The sequence below is a fragment of the Delphinapterus leucas genome, chromosome 2 (genome assembly GCF_059928025.1).
Source record: "Delphinapterus leucas isolate spDelLeu-1000000601 "Yukka" chromosome 2, BTC_Dleu_Yukka2, whole genome shotgun sequence".
Lineage (NCBI taxonomy): Eukaryota > Metazoa > Chordata > Mammalia > Artiodactyla > Monodontidae > Delphinapterus > Delphinapterus leucas.
Genome location: NC_143130.1, coordinates 171,395,131 through 171,411,160, shown reverse-complemented (window position 1 = coordinate 171,411,160; position 16,030 = coordinate 171,395,131). Strand labels below are relative to the sequence as shown.

General features: G+C 47.6%; 1 protein-coding gene across 1 annotated transcript; it reads left to right on the top strand.

Moving 5' to 3' along the window:
- The first annotated feature begins 756 nt into the window (after positions 1–756).
- Positions 757–8,558, top strand: LOC111175931 (uteroferrin-associated basic protein 2-like). The gene is given in 6 exon segments (XM_089908164.1): positions 757–1,397; positions 4,180–4,437; positions 5,409–5,419; positions 6,161–6,208; positions 6,210–6,308; positions 8,352–8,558. Coding segments are annotated over 6 exon segments (1,260 nt in total). The 5' UTR covers positions 757–760.
- The last annotated feature ends 7,472 nt before the right edge of the window (positions 8,559–16,030 follow it).

Below are 16,030 nucleotides of genomic sequence, written 5' to 3'. Positions count from 1 at the left end.
CTGAGCACCACCTGGGCTTTACTTTAGAAATCACGCTGGCAGCTCTAAAGCCAGATCTGGCTGGGTTGCATCTGGGCCAGCTGCTACTAGCAAGTTGCTTTTGGCAAGATTGAATTTTCATGTAAAAATATGGATTTCTAGATGCTTCAGAAACAAAAAAAAATCCGGCACCACTGACCCAGCACTGCCACTAATCACAGCTGGAGCTGAGCGACACCTGCCTCTTCAGCCTGGCCACGATGACCCATTTTCCACAGTCCCCAGCACGCCTTATTGCGTTACACTTGCTGTCTTTCCACGTGGGTATTTCTGGCCAGATCTCTGCAGATGTTTGAATCTGCAATCTGTGCTCTCTCTCTCCTCTTGTTTCTTTCCTTTCCACACTTTTCAGGATTTTTGTCATGACCTCTGTATTAAAAAAAAAAAAAAAGAAGAAGAGCAAGCAAAAAGGATAGAAGAAACCCCAGTGTGGATGGAGAAGACCCACTTGCAGCGTAGGCTAGGGGCAGAACTGAATCCCTGTTAATCAGGTCACTTACCTTTAATTTGTCTGAAGTCATGTTCCAGAATACTCATTAGACTTTCCTTGTTAGACTTAGCTAGGATCCTTCAATTAAGGACAAATAGCAACCCCACCCAGGTGAACTGCACCCAGGTAAGAACGAGCCTTTTTCAATCCCCTCAGCATTGAGAACACGTTCCATAGAATATTCACCCGTATACCTCTTCCTTCCAATAACAGCTCTGGATTGTTGCAGAAATGTCCCACAGGAAAATACATCTGGTGCTGTCTCTGGTCCTCATCCTCTGTGGCCTTTTTAATAGCATCTTCTGTGAAAAGCAACAAGACTCCCAACAGAATATCAACCTAGTCTTATTAAAGAAAATTCCATCTCTCTCCCAGAAGACGGAAGCTGGCCATAAGGCACTTGCCCAAGAATTGTTCAAGGCTTTGATAATTGAGGATCCCAGAAAGAATATCATCTTCTCCCCTGTGGCCATCTCCATCGCCCTGGTCACCCTCTCCCTGGGGATCAAATCCACAACGCGCACCAACCTCATTGAGGACCTGGGACTTGACCTCAGAAAAATCCAAGTGTTAGACAAGGACAAGCATCTTGTCCAGACGTGGAATGAGCTAGTGAAGCAAGAGCAACTGAAGCACAAGGACATTCTCTTTATCGATAACAACAGGAAGATCAAGCAGATGTTTCTGCAGGAGATAGACAGAGTACATGAAGTGGACATCCAGACGATTGACTTTAAAGATACAGAAAAAACCAAGAAGGCCATCAATCACTATGTGGCTGAAAAGATACATAAGAAAATCAAAGACTTAATCACCCACCTGGACCCTCAGACTGTCCTATGTCTTGTCAACTATGTTTTCTTCAAAGGTGAGGTTTATTAAATGCATGAATTCTCATTTGGGGTAAACTTTGCCCTTGTGTTTCTTAAAAGATTTAAGTCAGGAAAAAATAAATTTTGTCAGTATATCCCATTTTCCCAGAAACCAGTAGATCCAAAACTTTTTAAATTGACTTTGATATCATTGTGTTGTCTAACATTTTTCAGTATTTCTCCTCTTAATCTTCTCAGTCATCTTGTTTGCCGTGCTTAAGATATTTTGGAGTGAAAAGGCAATGACTCTTGCTGGTAAAAAAGGGAAAAAGAAATCTTTTTGCAGAGGCATGAGCATTGGTTAATTCACTTGTTCTGTAAGGTCAGATCAGCGTGAGATGAGATGCTTTTCGAAGTTGTGTCCATTGTTGAATTCAGGCTCACACACCAGGTGTCTAAACTAGCAGTTTAAATTCCGGGTCACAGATCTTAACGTTGCCCTTGTTTCTTCAGGTGGGCTCAGAGTTACCGCTCACTGGAATCTATTTATACCCTCTTCCTCCACTTAGCATTACCAGTCTCCTTCCGCCATGGACTCTCAGCCAATGGCCTTGCCTCCTGCCCGAATGGGGACAAGAAAGCAGTTCTGACAGGATGTCCTCCATGTGCTGCCCAAGGCTCACACACCTCTCCTCTCACTCTCCCCTCTGGTCACAGTGAAGGAGTGCTTGTCCCCTCCCGTTCCTCAATGCAGGTCCCCTTCCATCCTCCCTGCCCAAGGACTCCCTCCACTTTCCTCTTACCCCATAGCTCATGCCTCTTTTGTCTCCTTTGCTGGTTTCTCCTCTTCTGACTTCTACAACTGCCTCCTGCCTCACCTGAGCTCACGACCTCGAACACCATCTGTACTCGGACTATTACCCACACTCTAGATGCAGCCTGGACCACCTCTTCTGAGATCTCATCTGCCTACTGACATTCCTTTGGGGATGTTTCACAGACCCTCGAACACGATCCCCCCAACCATGCCCAGCATCCGCTCGCCTCAGAGGATCACAATGCCATTCACTCACCTTCTCCTGACAAAACCTGCCCTCCAGCCTCCAGATTCAAGAACACAGTAAGTCCTATGGCTTCTGCCTGCAGAGCTGATCTGGAGTGTGTTCGCTTCTCACCATCTGGTCTACCACATTTGTAGCCAAGGCCACCACTATCTCTTGCCTAGATGACTTGCCCCAGCTGTCTAATTACTGTTTCCATTCGCGCCTGCCTCCACTCCCTTCTCCATTAAAAGACCAGAACAATTTTCTTAAAACATAAATCACATCATTCCCCCATCTGAAGCCCTTCCATAGTGTCCTGATGCACTTGGAATGCAATCCCACCCAGGCCCAGCTGTGCGTGCTTTGAGCCCTGCTGATCCCTCCAGTGTCTCCCCATCACTATCCCTCTCATTGTTATGCTTTGCCAACAAAGACCTTCCCTTCTTCCTTAAATGTATCCTGCTTTTTCCTGTCTTAGTCCATGATGTTCCTTCCCTAGGAATGTTCTTCCTCCCCTTCTTTGCCAGATGGAGCACCCTCTTCTTTTAAGCCTCAGCCTCAATGCTCCCTCCTCAAGAAGGCCTTCCCTGGTCTTTCAAAGGAAGTGCTTCCATGCTAGCACTCAGCTCTTTACTTGCATCTTTCCTGATGCTCATCACACTTTTAACCATTTACAGTGGTGGATTGCTTTTCTCTCTGTATCCCCCTTAGAAAGTAAACGCCATGAGGACACAGGTCCTCTGTTTTATTCACTGCTATAACCTCAGTTCTTAGTATGGTACCTGGCACATTTTTTGAGCTCAAGAAATTTCAGATTTGAATGAGCCAATTAATGGATAAACTGTTGCGGATTAAACAGGGTTCCTACCAGGACATGCAGGTTGTTGGTTCTTTACATGATAAGTGAAGGAAATGCTCGTAAAACAAGCTTCCCAGCACAGGATGTTCGCTCAGGCTACTGGGACCGTTACTCATATTTGGACTCACAGTTCCAGACTAGGTGCCTAGGACACAGAAAGTGCTCCACAAATGATCTTGGAGGGATCATGTCTCTGGATGCTTCAGAGAACTCTCGGGCATGATTCCCTCTTAAAAGCTTTATCTATATCACACTTTAGAAGGCAAGTCGTAAACACAGAACAGAGAGGACCGTAAGCCTGGCTATAGAATCAGAAGCAAGGCTAACACTTGCAGAGATTTTCCAGACCAAACTAGATGGCCGTCACTCTGGGTGACATGCATTTTTTAACTGGTGTGTACCTTGAATCTTTTTTAAAATCCACTGGGGAAGTGCATTAGCTAAAGTAGGAGTTCACGCAGGGGTGTGCATGTATGCGCAGGTGTGTGTCTTTCTGATGAAAAGTTTCCCTCCTGGAATAAGTTACATAAATTTTAAACAGATTTCTTTACCATAGGACTTCTTTGAACTCTTAATACACTCAAATGCAGTGGAGTTTTCAAAGAAGGGTTGCTGTGGTCAATGTTTCCTAAATTATTTGATGACAGAATCCTTTCTTGGTGTTATAGTTCCAGAGGCAGGTATTTTGGTAAACATCCTTCGAGAAACACAGATTTAAAGAAATTCTATGGTGAATATCTTTGAAAATCATGTGTTAGCTTTTCTTTCCTTTGCACCAGTCTAGAATTTTAAATATTCTGTTCACTATGGTCAAGGTATCACCAACAATAGACTGCTTCCTTCCCAAGCTGATGACCTCTGGGGTCCCCGAACCTGGGGGTGGTGATGATTTTCCGCCAGATCACTCTTTGACTTTTTCCTTCCCGATTCCCCCAGGCATTTGGGAAAGAGCTTTTCAGAGCAACCTCACGCAGAAGGAGGACTTCTTTGTGAATGAAAACACCAAAGTGCAGGTGGACATGATGAGGAAGACAGAACGAATGGTTTACAGCCGCTCCGAGGAGCTGCTTGCTACGATGGTTAAGATGCCTTACAAAGGAAATGTGTCCATCATTCTTGTGCTCCCAGATGTAGGACAGTTCCACTTTGCTCTAAAAGAGATAACTGCTAAGCGAGCTAGACTTCAGAAAGCCAGTGATTTCAGGTATCCTGTTCTGGAGGAACATTCTATTGCATTGCATTTTTGCTCAGCCCTCAATTCCTCTATGTAAAAGCCTTATTGTGGGGGGGGAGTTTGGCATCTGGTTATTTCCTAGCATATTTGTAGAAAATGAAACAAACCAAACAGAAAGAATAGCAGCCTGAGTCCCCTTACCAGCCAGAAGCCCCTTAAACTGTTATTTATGGTTCTTTTTGTCACATGTACAGCATCAGAAACCCACTTCATACAAGCTCAGGATGGGTAAAGAGAGGAATTTATTGGAAAGATACATGGGAATTTCACGGAACCCCAGGGAATAAGCACAGCCAGGTCTCATGAGGGATTGGAACAAGGGACTACAAGAGCACCCAGAGCCCCATCTCTCTTGGTGTCACTAGTCCTTGCTTCTAACCTCTCTAGCTCAGCAAACCAGCTTTTCACACACATGTTAGCCCGTGATCCACTCACCCAAAAAATATTTTCTGAGCACCTATTGTATGCGAGAAACTGCTTAGTGCTGGGAATATAATGGTTAGCCAAACACTTCCCTACTATCGTGGAATTTTCGGTCTGGTGGAAGAGGTAGAAAGTCAACTAACAAATACACAATTTCAAACTGTAGTAAAAACTAAGGAGATAATGAGTAGGGTGACATCAGCGAATTCAGTTGTGAAGTATTAATTAGGGCTCTTAATTAGTTATGACGGTCAGGGGAGGAGCCTAAGCAGGTAAATTTCAAGCTGAGACCTCTGTAGACAGGCATGGCTCTCTTTCATTCGATCAAATGCTCCTCCCCACACTGAACTGAGTATCTTTCGATTCCCGCTGCATATTCCTGGAAGGGAGCATTGAACCAACCGAGCTTGGCTATGATATTCACCAAGGTCCCATCAAATGTGGGTAAATTAAATAGTGAAATCATGATTTTCAATGGCCCACTGATCTGAGCGGCAGGGTTGGGGAGACAGTCTTCAGGCAGTAAATGTGTAGATTGGGAAGAAATCTCTCAACAGCGTTTACTCCTACAGTTGAGGGCCACGGCAGAGGGGGTCTGCCATCGTCTGCCATGGTTGTGCCTACCACAACGTTCCTGGTTGGGACAGAGGGGGTACAGCAGTAGAGAGACCCAACTGAACGGGTTGCTAGCCCATCAGAAGCTCAACACCGCACTGACATAGTCTAAAATGTTGGGTGGGAGGGCTGGCGCTACGCATTCTGATACTCTCCCTTAGTCATAGAGTGGCTGGTCTATAGAGGGAAGAGTCCTCTCTGTTCGAAAGCTTATCATCCAGGCTGGAGCTTCCTCTCCTGTGAAAACTCCCTCTGCTCTACCTGCAGCATGGGGACCTCATGCCCTCCATCTCCCTCACCACATTTAGGGTCATTGCCCAATTTAAACCCCTGCTTCCAGAAGAAGGGTTGGAGGGACTCAGGGCTGGATGCTCTTGGTCTGACCCTCATCTTCTCTTGCATAGAGAGGCTGTGAAGGGAATCATTTGAATAGCAAGGTATATTTTGAGTAAGTGGTTTGCTTGGAAATTCAACGTTGCAGCTCATACCCCGGCATCTTTAATCTCTCCCCAACCCAGCACTTCAAAACAAACACTTCTGTTACCTTTTCACTCGGAAGAGGTCTTTCAGCCTAAGCAAGGTGCTTCCCCTAGACTCCAGGAGAGGGACATTGTTCAGCTTCCTTGTCGTTTTCATTCTCAACAGATTGGTGCACTTAGTTTTGCCCAAGTTCAAGATCTCCTCCAAGATAAACTTAAAACATCTGCTTCCCAAGATTGCCGTCAAAGATGTGCCTACTACAACAGCGACCACCCAGAGCATCACAAAGAAGGCTTCTCTATCTATCTTGGAGGTGAGTGGGGCAATTTCTAGAGTCTCTGTTTTATCCACCACAGTCCCGATTGAGAAACATTTTTTTTTTTATACAGCAGTTATAACTCTTATCTGACTGGGTCCCTGGGCTTTGGGGGTTCTTTCGTCATTCACTCACTCAAAAGTAATTGCATCAAGCACTGGAGGCACTGAGGGTGAAGTCGTGAGCCAGCCAGACAACACCTTACTCTCGTAGCCGTTCCATTCTATCGACGGGGTAGACAGCGAGCACGCCAACAGATATGTATTACGTCCCCCAGTGATACTTCCTGTGAAGAAAGGAAAGCAGAGAAACTGGGGACGGCACGCTGGGGTGCAGTGAGCAGGCTTGAGAAGGCCTGGGTTGGCCTTTACGCCAAGGCCTGAATGAAGGGCAGGAGAGAGAAGGGGGCAAATACCTGGGGACGTGTGTTCCAGACAAAGAGAGCAAGTGTATCCTAAGGGAATGTGAACTTGAAATTTCTGAGGAACCCCAAGAAGGCCCAGGCAGTTAGAGTGCTGAGTAAGACGGAGCCTGGTAGGAGGTGAGGGCAGAAGTCAGGCAGGGCCAGGTCATGTAGGTGTCCCAGGCCCTGGACAGGACGGGGGTTTATTCTGACTGACATGGGAGACCACCGAGGCTGACATGAGCTGACATATGTTTTACAAAAGACCACTTCTTGCCACGCGGAGAACAGGCAATGGCCCTGGAGGAAGAGGGGGACCCATTAGGAAGTTTGGCGGGTAACCCAGGTGAGAGGTAATGGAGGATGGGTGGGGCCTTCGAGGGAGGGTTAGCTGTGGTGAGAAGGCTCTGTGTGCCTTTTGAAGACAGAGCTGGGGAGCAGGGAGGGAAGAGTCGGGCTTGTAAGCTGGAGCCTGGGAAACGATGGAGCCAATGCCTGAGGCAGGAAAGATGGAGCAGGAGTGGTTTGGGGGAGCAGACAGAGACTGGCTCTCTAAACTTGAGGTGCCAGTTAGACATCCAGATGCCGGGGAACATTTATTTATGAGATAATTTTACTCATCCTGGTGGGCACAGGGGCTGCCCTCCAATGACTCCACCAAGGTCACTAACTGGCTGGCTGCTATGTGGGCGCCATAGGGGCAAGAACACTTTGAGGACTTTGCCCAGGACATAAATAGCAAACACAATCCCTCGCCGTGATACAGCACCTGACAAATTACAAAGCACTTTTTCATGGTTTCTCTTGCTCGAGTCTCCCAATGACCTTGGGGGTTGGGACAGGGCAGGGGTCCTGTTCTTTAATTGGGAGATGATGAACCTGTCACTCACAGACACTGGATGGAGTTCCCAGGGTTGGGACCCCGAGGGGATGCTGTGCTTCCCGTGGCCCAGTGGGTATAAGCACTACTTACCATGTCCAATTCAAACAGAACCCACCCGGCAGGTGTGCCCTGAGTGCCGGTTGTTGGGCTGGGTTTGAGAGATGTTGAATCCATCACCAGTAATGCAGGCAATGTCATGGCCACGTTCCCCAGCAGGGCCTCTTGCAGATCAGGGAGGCCAACATGCATGTTCCGGCACAAACACTTTTACACGGAGGTTAAATTGTCCTTGCATGTATGGAGACAAGAACAACTAGCCCCCTAGTAGTTTTTATCACATTCTTCTTGAAAGTGTTGGAAATGACTATCTCTCAGTCGTTCTATGGGATTTTTTTCTAAGCCTACAGACCACCCAGCCTTCCTCTGTGTTTTATTCCCCTTTCCTGCTTTTTAAACATGTTAACGCCTTGAGCTGTCTGCCCTGTGCTGAAAAAGTCTGAACTCAACAATTACCAACCCTAGTATCAACCCCACTCGGGGACATCTGGCCTTCAATGGTGAACCCAGCTGCTGGGAGCTGAGGGCGGTTTTCTAGGAATGGAAGTCAGCTTTCCTCCACCTGCCATCGGCCATGGAGGGAAGCTGCCTCCCTGATCTTGACCACAGGAGATAGTTGGGCACACCGCCCCGGCTTGCTCTCCAGCCAGCCAGGTGAGTTCACTCCCAGAGCTGAGAAGGAAACTGTCTCTCCCAGGCCGTGCATCAAGCTGAGATAGAGGTGAGCGAGCGTGGCTTAATCACGGATGCAGCCAAGGACGCGGACGTGTGGAAGGTCCCCGTGGACACGAAGGAGGTCCCTGTGGTCGTGAAGTTCAATAGACCCTTCTTGCTGTTTGTGGAGGATCAGATGACTCAAAGAGACCTCTTTGTGGGCAAAGTCTTAAACCCCAAAACTGAGTAGAGGGGCCAGGCTGTGCTGCGCAGGAACTTAGCTGGTCATGAATAAAATGAATACAATTCACCACCCTGTGCATCAAAATGCTGAGACTGACAAGTGTGGTCTGGGAATGGAGTGGGGAGGGCCACTGCTGGTCTTCTGTCCAAGAACAGAGCAAGATAAGAAGCAGGTTGAGGGCCTGCCAGAGACATTTGGCTGGGGCACCTTCTGTCCTGGAAGAAGGCTGACATAGGCAGGGAAGCAATTCTGAGGGGGGTGAGCAGGTGCGGGGGAGCTGTTTCCGTCGGTGGCTTGCTTCCTGTCCAGGCTTGCTTCCTGTCCAGCTGGAATCAGAGCCTGTCGTCTCATCTGTACAAGAGGAGCTATACTAACTCCCCCAGGCAGCTTCGGGCAGAGGCAGGTCCCACAGCAGAGAGGAGGCTGGGAAGAGGGTTGGTACCCACAGACACCTCAGTGGGCTTCCATGTGTTCACCCAGCTCCAGGGGGAAATGGGGATACCCGGAGAAGTAGAGGATCCCAGATATGTTGGCAGCATCTTCTCTGCCCCATGCTCTAGTCTCTTTTCATCTTTACGACAACCCTCTATGAGGGAGTTATTACTGCCCCCTACTGGAAACGAACTAAAACTGATGAGGGGAAAACAGGACTGTGTGTGTGTGTGTGTGTGTGCGTGTGTGTGTGTGTGTGTGTGTGTGTGTGCGTGTGTGTGTGTGCGTGTGTGTGTGTGTGTGTGTGTGTGTGCGTGTGTGTGTGTGTGTGTGTGTTTGAGAGGCTGGGACTTGGGAACTACCTGGCTGGCCATGACCTGCCTTGGACATATGGGAGGGATCATGGAGTCTGATGGAAACCAGACATTTGACTAGGGAAGTCAGATCCAGAGGCCATGGGCACAGCTGGCAAAGACACTGGCCAAACAGGCTGACCCAAGAGTGATACCCAAGAGGCGGGACCTTGCCTGGGTGGGCTAGTTCAGAGCAGCAACCGCAGCAGACTAGGACAGAGGGTGAAATAAAACTCTTCTGGTAGAGAGCCCAGGCTCAGTGCTGAAAACACAAGGCCAGGAATGAGATTGGAGGCCAAAGACGGGGCAGGGGGCACTGACTGCAGAGCCATGCGATGACAGGACCAAGCCAGAGCCACCTGGGGGCCCACAATTAGACCCGGGAGCCTTGGACTGGATGAGAGAGGGCTGGTCACCCCAAACCACACAAGTCCCTCTGTGGCGGGGTCTAGGACACAACCCAAGTATTCTCTTCTGGGAACGATGTGACCCTGAAGGAACTCCGTCCACTACCAAAGGAGTCACTTCAGGGCTAAAACTTTCATTCCTTTAACAAGGATGCTCAAATGCCCAAGAAAAGAGCTTGTCACTTGCATCACCACTTAACAACCCAAGCTCCAAGAAAGGAGAGGCCTGGGGATGGGCCACAAGAGCAGCTTGGAGAAGTGGCTCAATAAGGAAGCTAGCTCGAGAGAGGAACAGTAAAGTGGATTGTTCTAGAAAATGTGCAGGAAGTGAGTCAACAGCATAACCAGAGGGAGGAAGGGCTAGAGATCCATGCTTGTGTATGTCTTATCTCCAAGCAGATCCACGGCAGAAGCAGAGGGGGAAGGTGCTCGTGAGGATGTTGGGGGCCTGGACCCATTTAGTAGAGGATACTGAGGGTCCAGTGTCCCACACGCTAAAGGGAGGTAGGCAGTGGCACGTGAAACAAGAAGATTATTGGCACATATAGGAAAAAGCCCGGGAAACGACTGAGAAGCAGTCGGCACCCAGATCAACTCTGCAGACTTAACCAAGCCCATCTGCCCAAGCTCATGGCGAGCTGTGCCATCTCACAAACTTTGGTGCCACGAATGTGATGTCTTCACTAGAGGCCAGGGTAGGCTTTTTCTATGACTGCAGCAGTGAGCTGGTGTGATTCCAAGGTTGATGGTGAGAGGCGTTTACTTTCATATGTGTAAGGGCACATTTTCCTGCCCTTTGCCTCTGAGATTGGACACACAGGTGAGGTGTCTGTGCACCAGGGTCAAAGGTTTGCACTCCAGGAAGGAAACCAAGCAACCCAAGGAGGTGCTACTCAATCCTCTTTCCTACTAACACACGACGTGTGTGATAGTCAATTTTATGTGTCAACTTGCCTGGGCCACAGTGCCCTCATATGTGGTTGAACATTCTTCCGGATGTTTTGGTGAGGGTGTTTAGGGGGATGATTAACATTTAAATTGGTGGACTTTGGGTAAAGCAGACTGCCTTCCATAAGTTGAAGGCCTTAATAGAACAAAGACTGACATCCCCTGAACAAGAAGGAATTCTACCAGCAGGCAGCCTTCGGACTTGACCTGCAATGTCCACTCTTCTTGGGTCTCCAGGCTGATAGGCTACTCTGTAGACTTTGGACTTGCCATCCTCCATAATCACGTGCGTGAACCAATTCCTTAAAATCCCTCTCTCTGTCTCTCTCTCTCTCTCTCCTTGCTCTGGGCCAGGCACTGCATAAACGTTGCCCATGTACAAACGTTTCATTCCCACCACAGCTCTGTGAGGGTCTCTACTGTGGCAGGGTCTGTAATAGACTCCAAAATGTTAGTCTCCCGGGATTGTTTCTTCTTCCCTAGCGTGTGACACACGATTGTAAAGAGCCAAGTAATTTATGTGCAAGCCAAGAGTGAACTGGATTCCTCTTAGGTGAGAAAGGAACTCTGGCCGTGTACTTCAATTTTTTTGTTTATTCATACAGCAAATGTGTCTTTATAAAGCACCCAGAAAGTTCTCGGCACTGTTCTAGACCCAGGGGTAGTGTCTCAAACATCAGTGGGTGTACCAGACTCCATCAGTGCCTGGCCAAAGTGTCCTTGGCTTTCACCTTTCCAGCACACACCTGTTGGGTCCTACTGTGAGTACCTTCTGCTCTCCATCTGGGGCTTCAGCACACCAGACAGGCCAGAGGTACCTCCAGCCCCGCCCTATCATAGCATCAGATTCAGTATCCTAGGAGCCTTTATGTTTTAAAAGTGCCTTTTGATTGGAACCACTGTGCCGACCTGAATGAGCTTTTATTTTGCTTTACATGTACAATTAAATAATTCTACTTTTTAACAATGTTTTATTGTTTTTTGTTAAAAATAAAATACATGCTCTTTTTGAGAAATTAAGAGAAGACAAAAATCTACAAAGAACATAAAAATTACCCAATTCCATCACCAAAAGACTCACTCATAAAAAATATTCATTTAGTTCCACGCTTGGTTCTAGATCTTAGGTAAACAAAAATCAATGATCGGGCTTCCCTGGTGGTGCAGTGGTTGAGAGTCCGCCTGCCGATGCAGGGGACATGGGTTCGTGCCCCGGTCCGGGAGCCATGTGAGCCATGGCCGCTGAGCCTGCGCATCCAGAGCCTGTGCTCCACAACGGGAGAGGCCACAACAGTGAGAGGCCCGCGTACTGCAAAAAAAAAAAAAAAAAAAAAAATCAATGATCCCACTTTACAAAGCTTTTGATATGGCGGGAGAGAAAATTTTGCTCTATTCTCTGAATTTCCTTCCAGTCTTTTTTTTCCTGTACATGGATCATATTTATTTAAAGCACCAGTAAAATACCGGAATGGTTTAGTGCTGCAGTGAAGGCCTCAGCCGGGGGGTCAGATCTGTCTTCTGAGGATGGCTCCACCACCCACTTAGTGAGCGAACGAGTTACTGACTTCACTGGGCCTTAGCTTCCCATTTGTAAAGTAGAGAGAATCATGCCTCTCGCATTCTTTAATGGTCCCAGTTTCATTGAGAAATAATTGACATCCATCACTGTGTAAGTTAAAGGTATACAGCATGATGGACTGATTTACAGATACTGTGAAATGATCGCCACAGTAGGTATAGTTAACATTTCACATTAATATTGTGAGGGTGGTTCATAAAGAAAACTGCCCGGAATGCACCACACACAGGTAAGGATCAACAGCTTCCGCATCACGACCCCCGGCTGCCATCTCCAACTGAGAACATCCTCAAACCAAGCTGGGCCCGGAGTCACAATTCACTTTGTAGGACAGGCTGGCAGGGCAGAAACTTTGAAGAAAAGGTCACTTCCTGTTTTCATACCGGTTCCAGGAATTGACCTGACAAATATTGACTAGGCTGCCATGACCTTCAAACACTATTTTCCTGTGGGTAGGAGGTGATGCAGCGCTGAAGACCCAGGGCCCCCAGCCCAGGGACCTTGCTGTGAGTACCACGCTTGTGTCTGAAATGAAGGCCGGGGTGGCAGCTCTCTCTCTCTCTCTCTCTCTCTCTCTCACTTTGGCAGAATAAATGGGAGAACTGAGTCCCCTAAAGGAAAAACGTGATGGTGCACTCCTTCTAAGGCTTGAAGTAGGAACTTCAGGTTTTAAATAACATTTTATGGATAACTTGGCCTTTAAATTTTTTGAGAAACTCCCAGTATTCCTTGAAGTTAGACAAGAAAACGGAACAATACAACCCAAAACAAAATGATAAAGTTGTTGCAGCAACTTTACTGGAAACTCTGGTATATGAAAGAGTGATGACCTGGTCTGGGGCCTGGTCTGGAATTTGAATCATGCCCCTGCCACTTACTATGTGTTTCTCTCCTTAATAGGTGTTTCTCTCCAGGGATAATATTACCAAGGTCTTAAGGTTCTCATAAGGATTCAATTTAAAGAAATTAAGCAAGTTTTTCTCCACTGGGGCACTGCTGGCATTTGGGACGGACCCTTCTTCTTTGGCTGTGACTATTCTAGCGTTTCGAGAGTTTTCTGTCTCCCATTAAACTCCAATAATAGCACCTCCTTCTCCAGGCTTTGAGATGATCCAAATACTATCCCCGCTTCACATACATCCCTCCCCCTGCATTTGAGAACAAATCTGTCTGGGAACCAATGATACAATATAGCTAATATCCCTACCATAAAAGAAATAATAAATAGGGATATTATAATTAATTCATGGAGTTCTTCATTTTCCTCTGGGATCTTTCTGGAAAAGGAATAAAGGAATAAATTGGGTGTAACTGTATCCAGCCTCAGTAGAAAGGAGTGAAAAATTAACACTGCATATACTTCCTATGTGCCGCGTGCTATATACATGACATTACGTCTTATAATCCACAAGCAGCCCCACCGCCAGGAGGTAGGCATTGTCATTTGCATTTTACAAATAACACACTGCAGTTCAGAGAGCTTCCTTTACATAGTATCACCCAGTGATTTAACTGCAGAGCCTTGATTCAAACCCGGACCCCCTGACTTACAATTCAGTCCTCTGGGAAATAGATCCTCTGCAAGTTTGGGTATCCTGGGGGTTCGGTAAGTAGAAAATGGTGGTGAGTTCATTGGGGTAAAAAGAATAAACTGGAAATAGTTTTATTACAGCTGTACTTCTAATTTTCCCCAGGAGCAGATCAATCTTTAAGTTGTTCTGCTTCCCAATATGAACAGAAATTAAGCGGGCCTACAGCAAACTGTGCTGGAGGGGGTGGGACGTGGCGTTGGGAAACTACCTGCAGTACTTTGACCAGCAAATGTGTTTCAACGTAATCGATAACGCGGCTAGATTCGTCCCTCCTGACAACTGGCCTTGGGGGTTTGGTTGGGTATTTAGAGCACCAGGCGCTATAAATCATCTACAAAAATATGTAAGCGACCCAGAGGTCATTGGTTTGGGCAAAAGGTATTAAAGTTGCTGAATAAGACACAAAATTTATCAGGACAGGTGAGCAACAAGGATGGGGTGATTAGCTGTGGGCAGCCGCTGTGGCAATGGGACAACAGAAGGGTCAGTTTTGAAGGGAGCGAGGGGACGAGACTCCTTATGGAGGACAGCAAGGCGGGGGATGGGGGGGGTCCGAGTGTGTGCACGTGGGGATGTGTGTGTGACAAGCACATTGTCTACACTGCAGCTTCACCTTGAGCTGGGGCTTCGCTCCCAACCCTGAAGCACTTTGAACCCCTCGGGTGACACGAAGGCTCTTGTGGCACATTTTATAACTTAAAGCACAGGAGTTACTGCATTTGTTTCCTGGGGCTGCCATAACAAACTTCCACCCAGCTTAAACAACAGGAACGGATTCTCACAGCTCCGAGGACTAGAAGTCCAAGATCAAGGCGTTGGCAGGGTTGGCTCCTTCTGAGGCTCTGAGGGACAGTCTGTTCCAGGCCTCTCTCTTGGCTGCTGGGGGTTTGCTGGCAATCTTTGGTGTCCCGGGACTTGTAGAGCGTCACCCTGATTGATTTCTGCCTTCATCTTTACATCTCCTTCTCCCTGTGTGTATGTCTGTGTCCAATTTCCCCTTTTTATAAAAACACCAGTCATATTAGATTAGGGCCCATATTAACCTCATATTAACTAGTTACATCTCAATGACACTATTTCCAAACAAGATCACATTCTGACATGCTGGGGATTAGGACTTCAACATATGAATTTGTGGGGCGGGGGGTACAATTTAACAGATATCTTTCCTTAAACTCTCCATCAACTAAGATACAGGTTTCAGCCCTTGCGCGTGACAAGAGGTACTCGAAATAGCAGGTTTGATGGAGACAGAGTAGATCTTTCTTGTCTCTTCCCCACCCTCAGGCTCCATCTATCCTGTGGCTTTGCCACCCCTCATTCCTCACGAGCTGTGCCCACCCGCAAGGTCCCCAGGGCTGATCGTCGCATCCACACTCCAGCGAATGGAGACCAGAAAAGTAGAGGGCACTCCTCTTTCTGGGAGAGCCTGGCCCAGGAGTTCCACACATCATCCTCTCCCCTCCAGTCAGCAAGATTCTAGTTACTGGCAACACCTAGGTGCAGGGGAAGCCTAACATCACTTGTGTCACAGTGTCCTGACCATTTGTTCCATAGTATTGAGGGTTGCCCCAGTCTTTGAAAGTTAACGAGTGATTGAAAGAATGACTGGAAAGGAGAAAGATAAAAGAAAAAGAAGGAAGGAAGGAAGGAAGAGAGGGAGGAAAGATAGATGCAGGGAGGAATGCAGGCAGAAAAGACCACAGAAGTTCTTTTTTTAATAGCCCAGAGTCCTTTTCTCAGCAAAATCTTACAGGCAAATCAATATGTAAAGCAGACAAGAGGCCGCTGCTCTGACTCTAGCCTGGGGGAAAGCGTCTGGAGCCCGCTGGCTCATCGCCGCCTCACCCTCCGTAGCAGCGGTCCCCAAACTTTTTGGCATCAGGTACCTGTTACGTGGAAGACAATTTTTCCATGGACCTAGTTGCGGAGCGATGGTCCAGGCGGTAACGCAGGCAATGGGGAGCAGCAGATGAAGCTTTGCTTGCTTGTCCGCCGCTCCCCTCTTGCTGTGCGGCCCAGGGGTTGGGGACCCCTGCTCTACAATACCCCGCCTGACACCTCCGTGGGATCCAGTTTGGATGGGAGGTTTGCCGAATGTAAATGTAAATGTAAATTCCCTGACGAATGTAAATGTGAAGCACTGTGAAGCCACTTATGAAGGAGA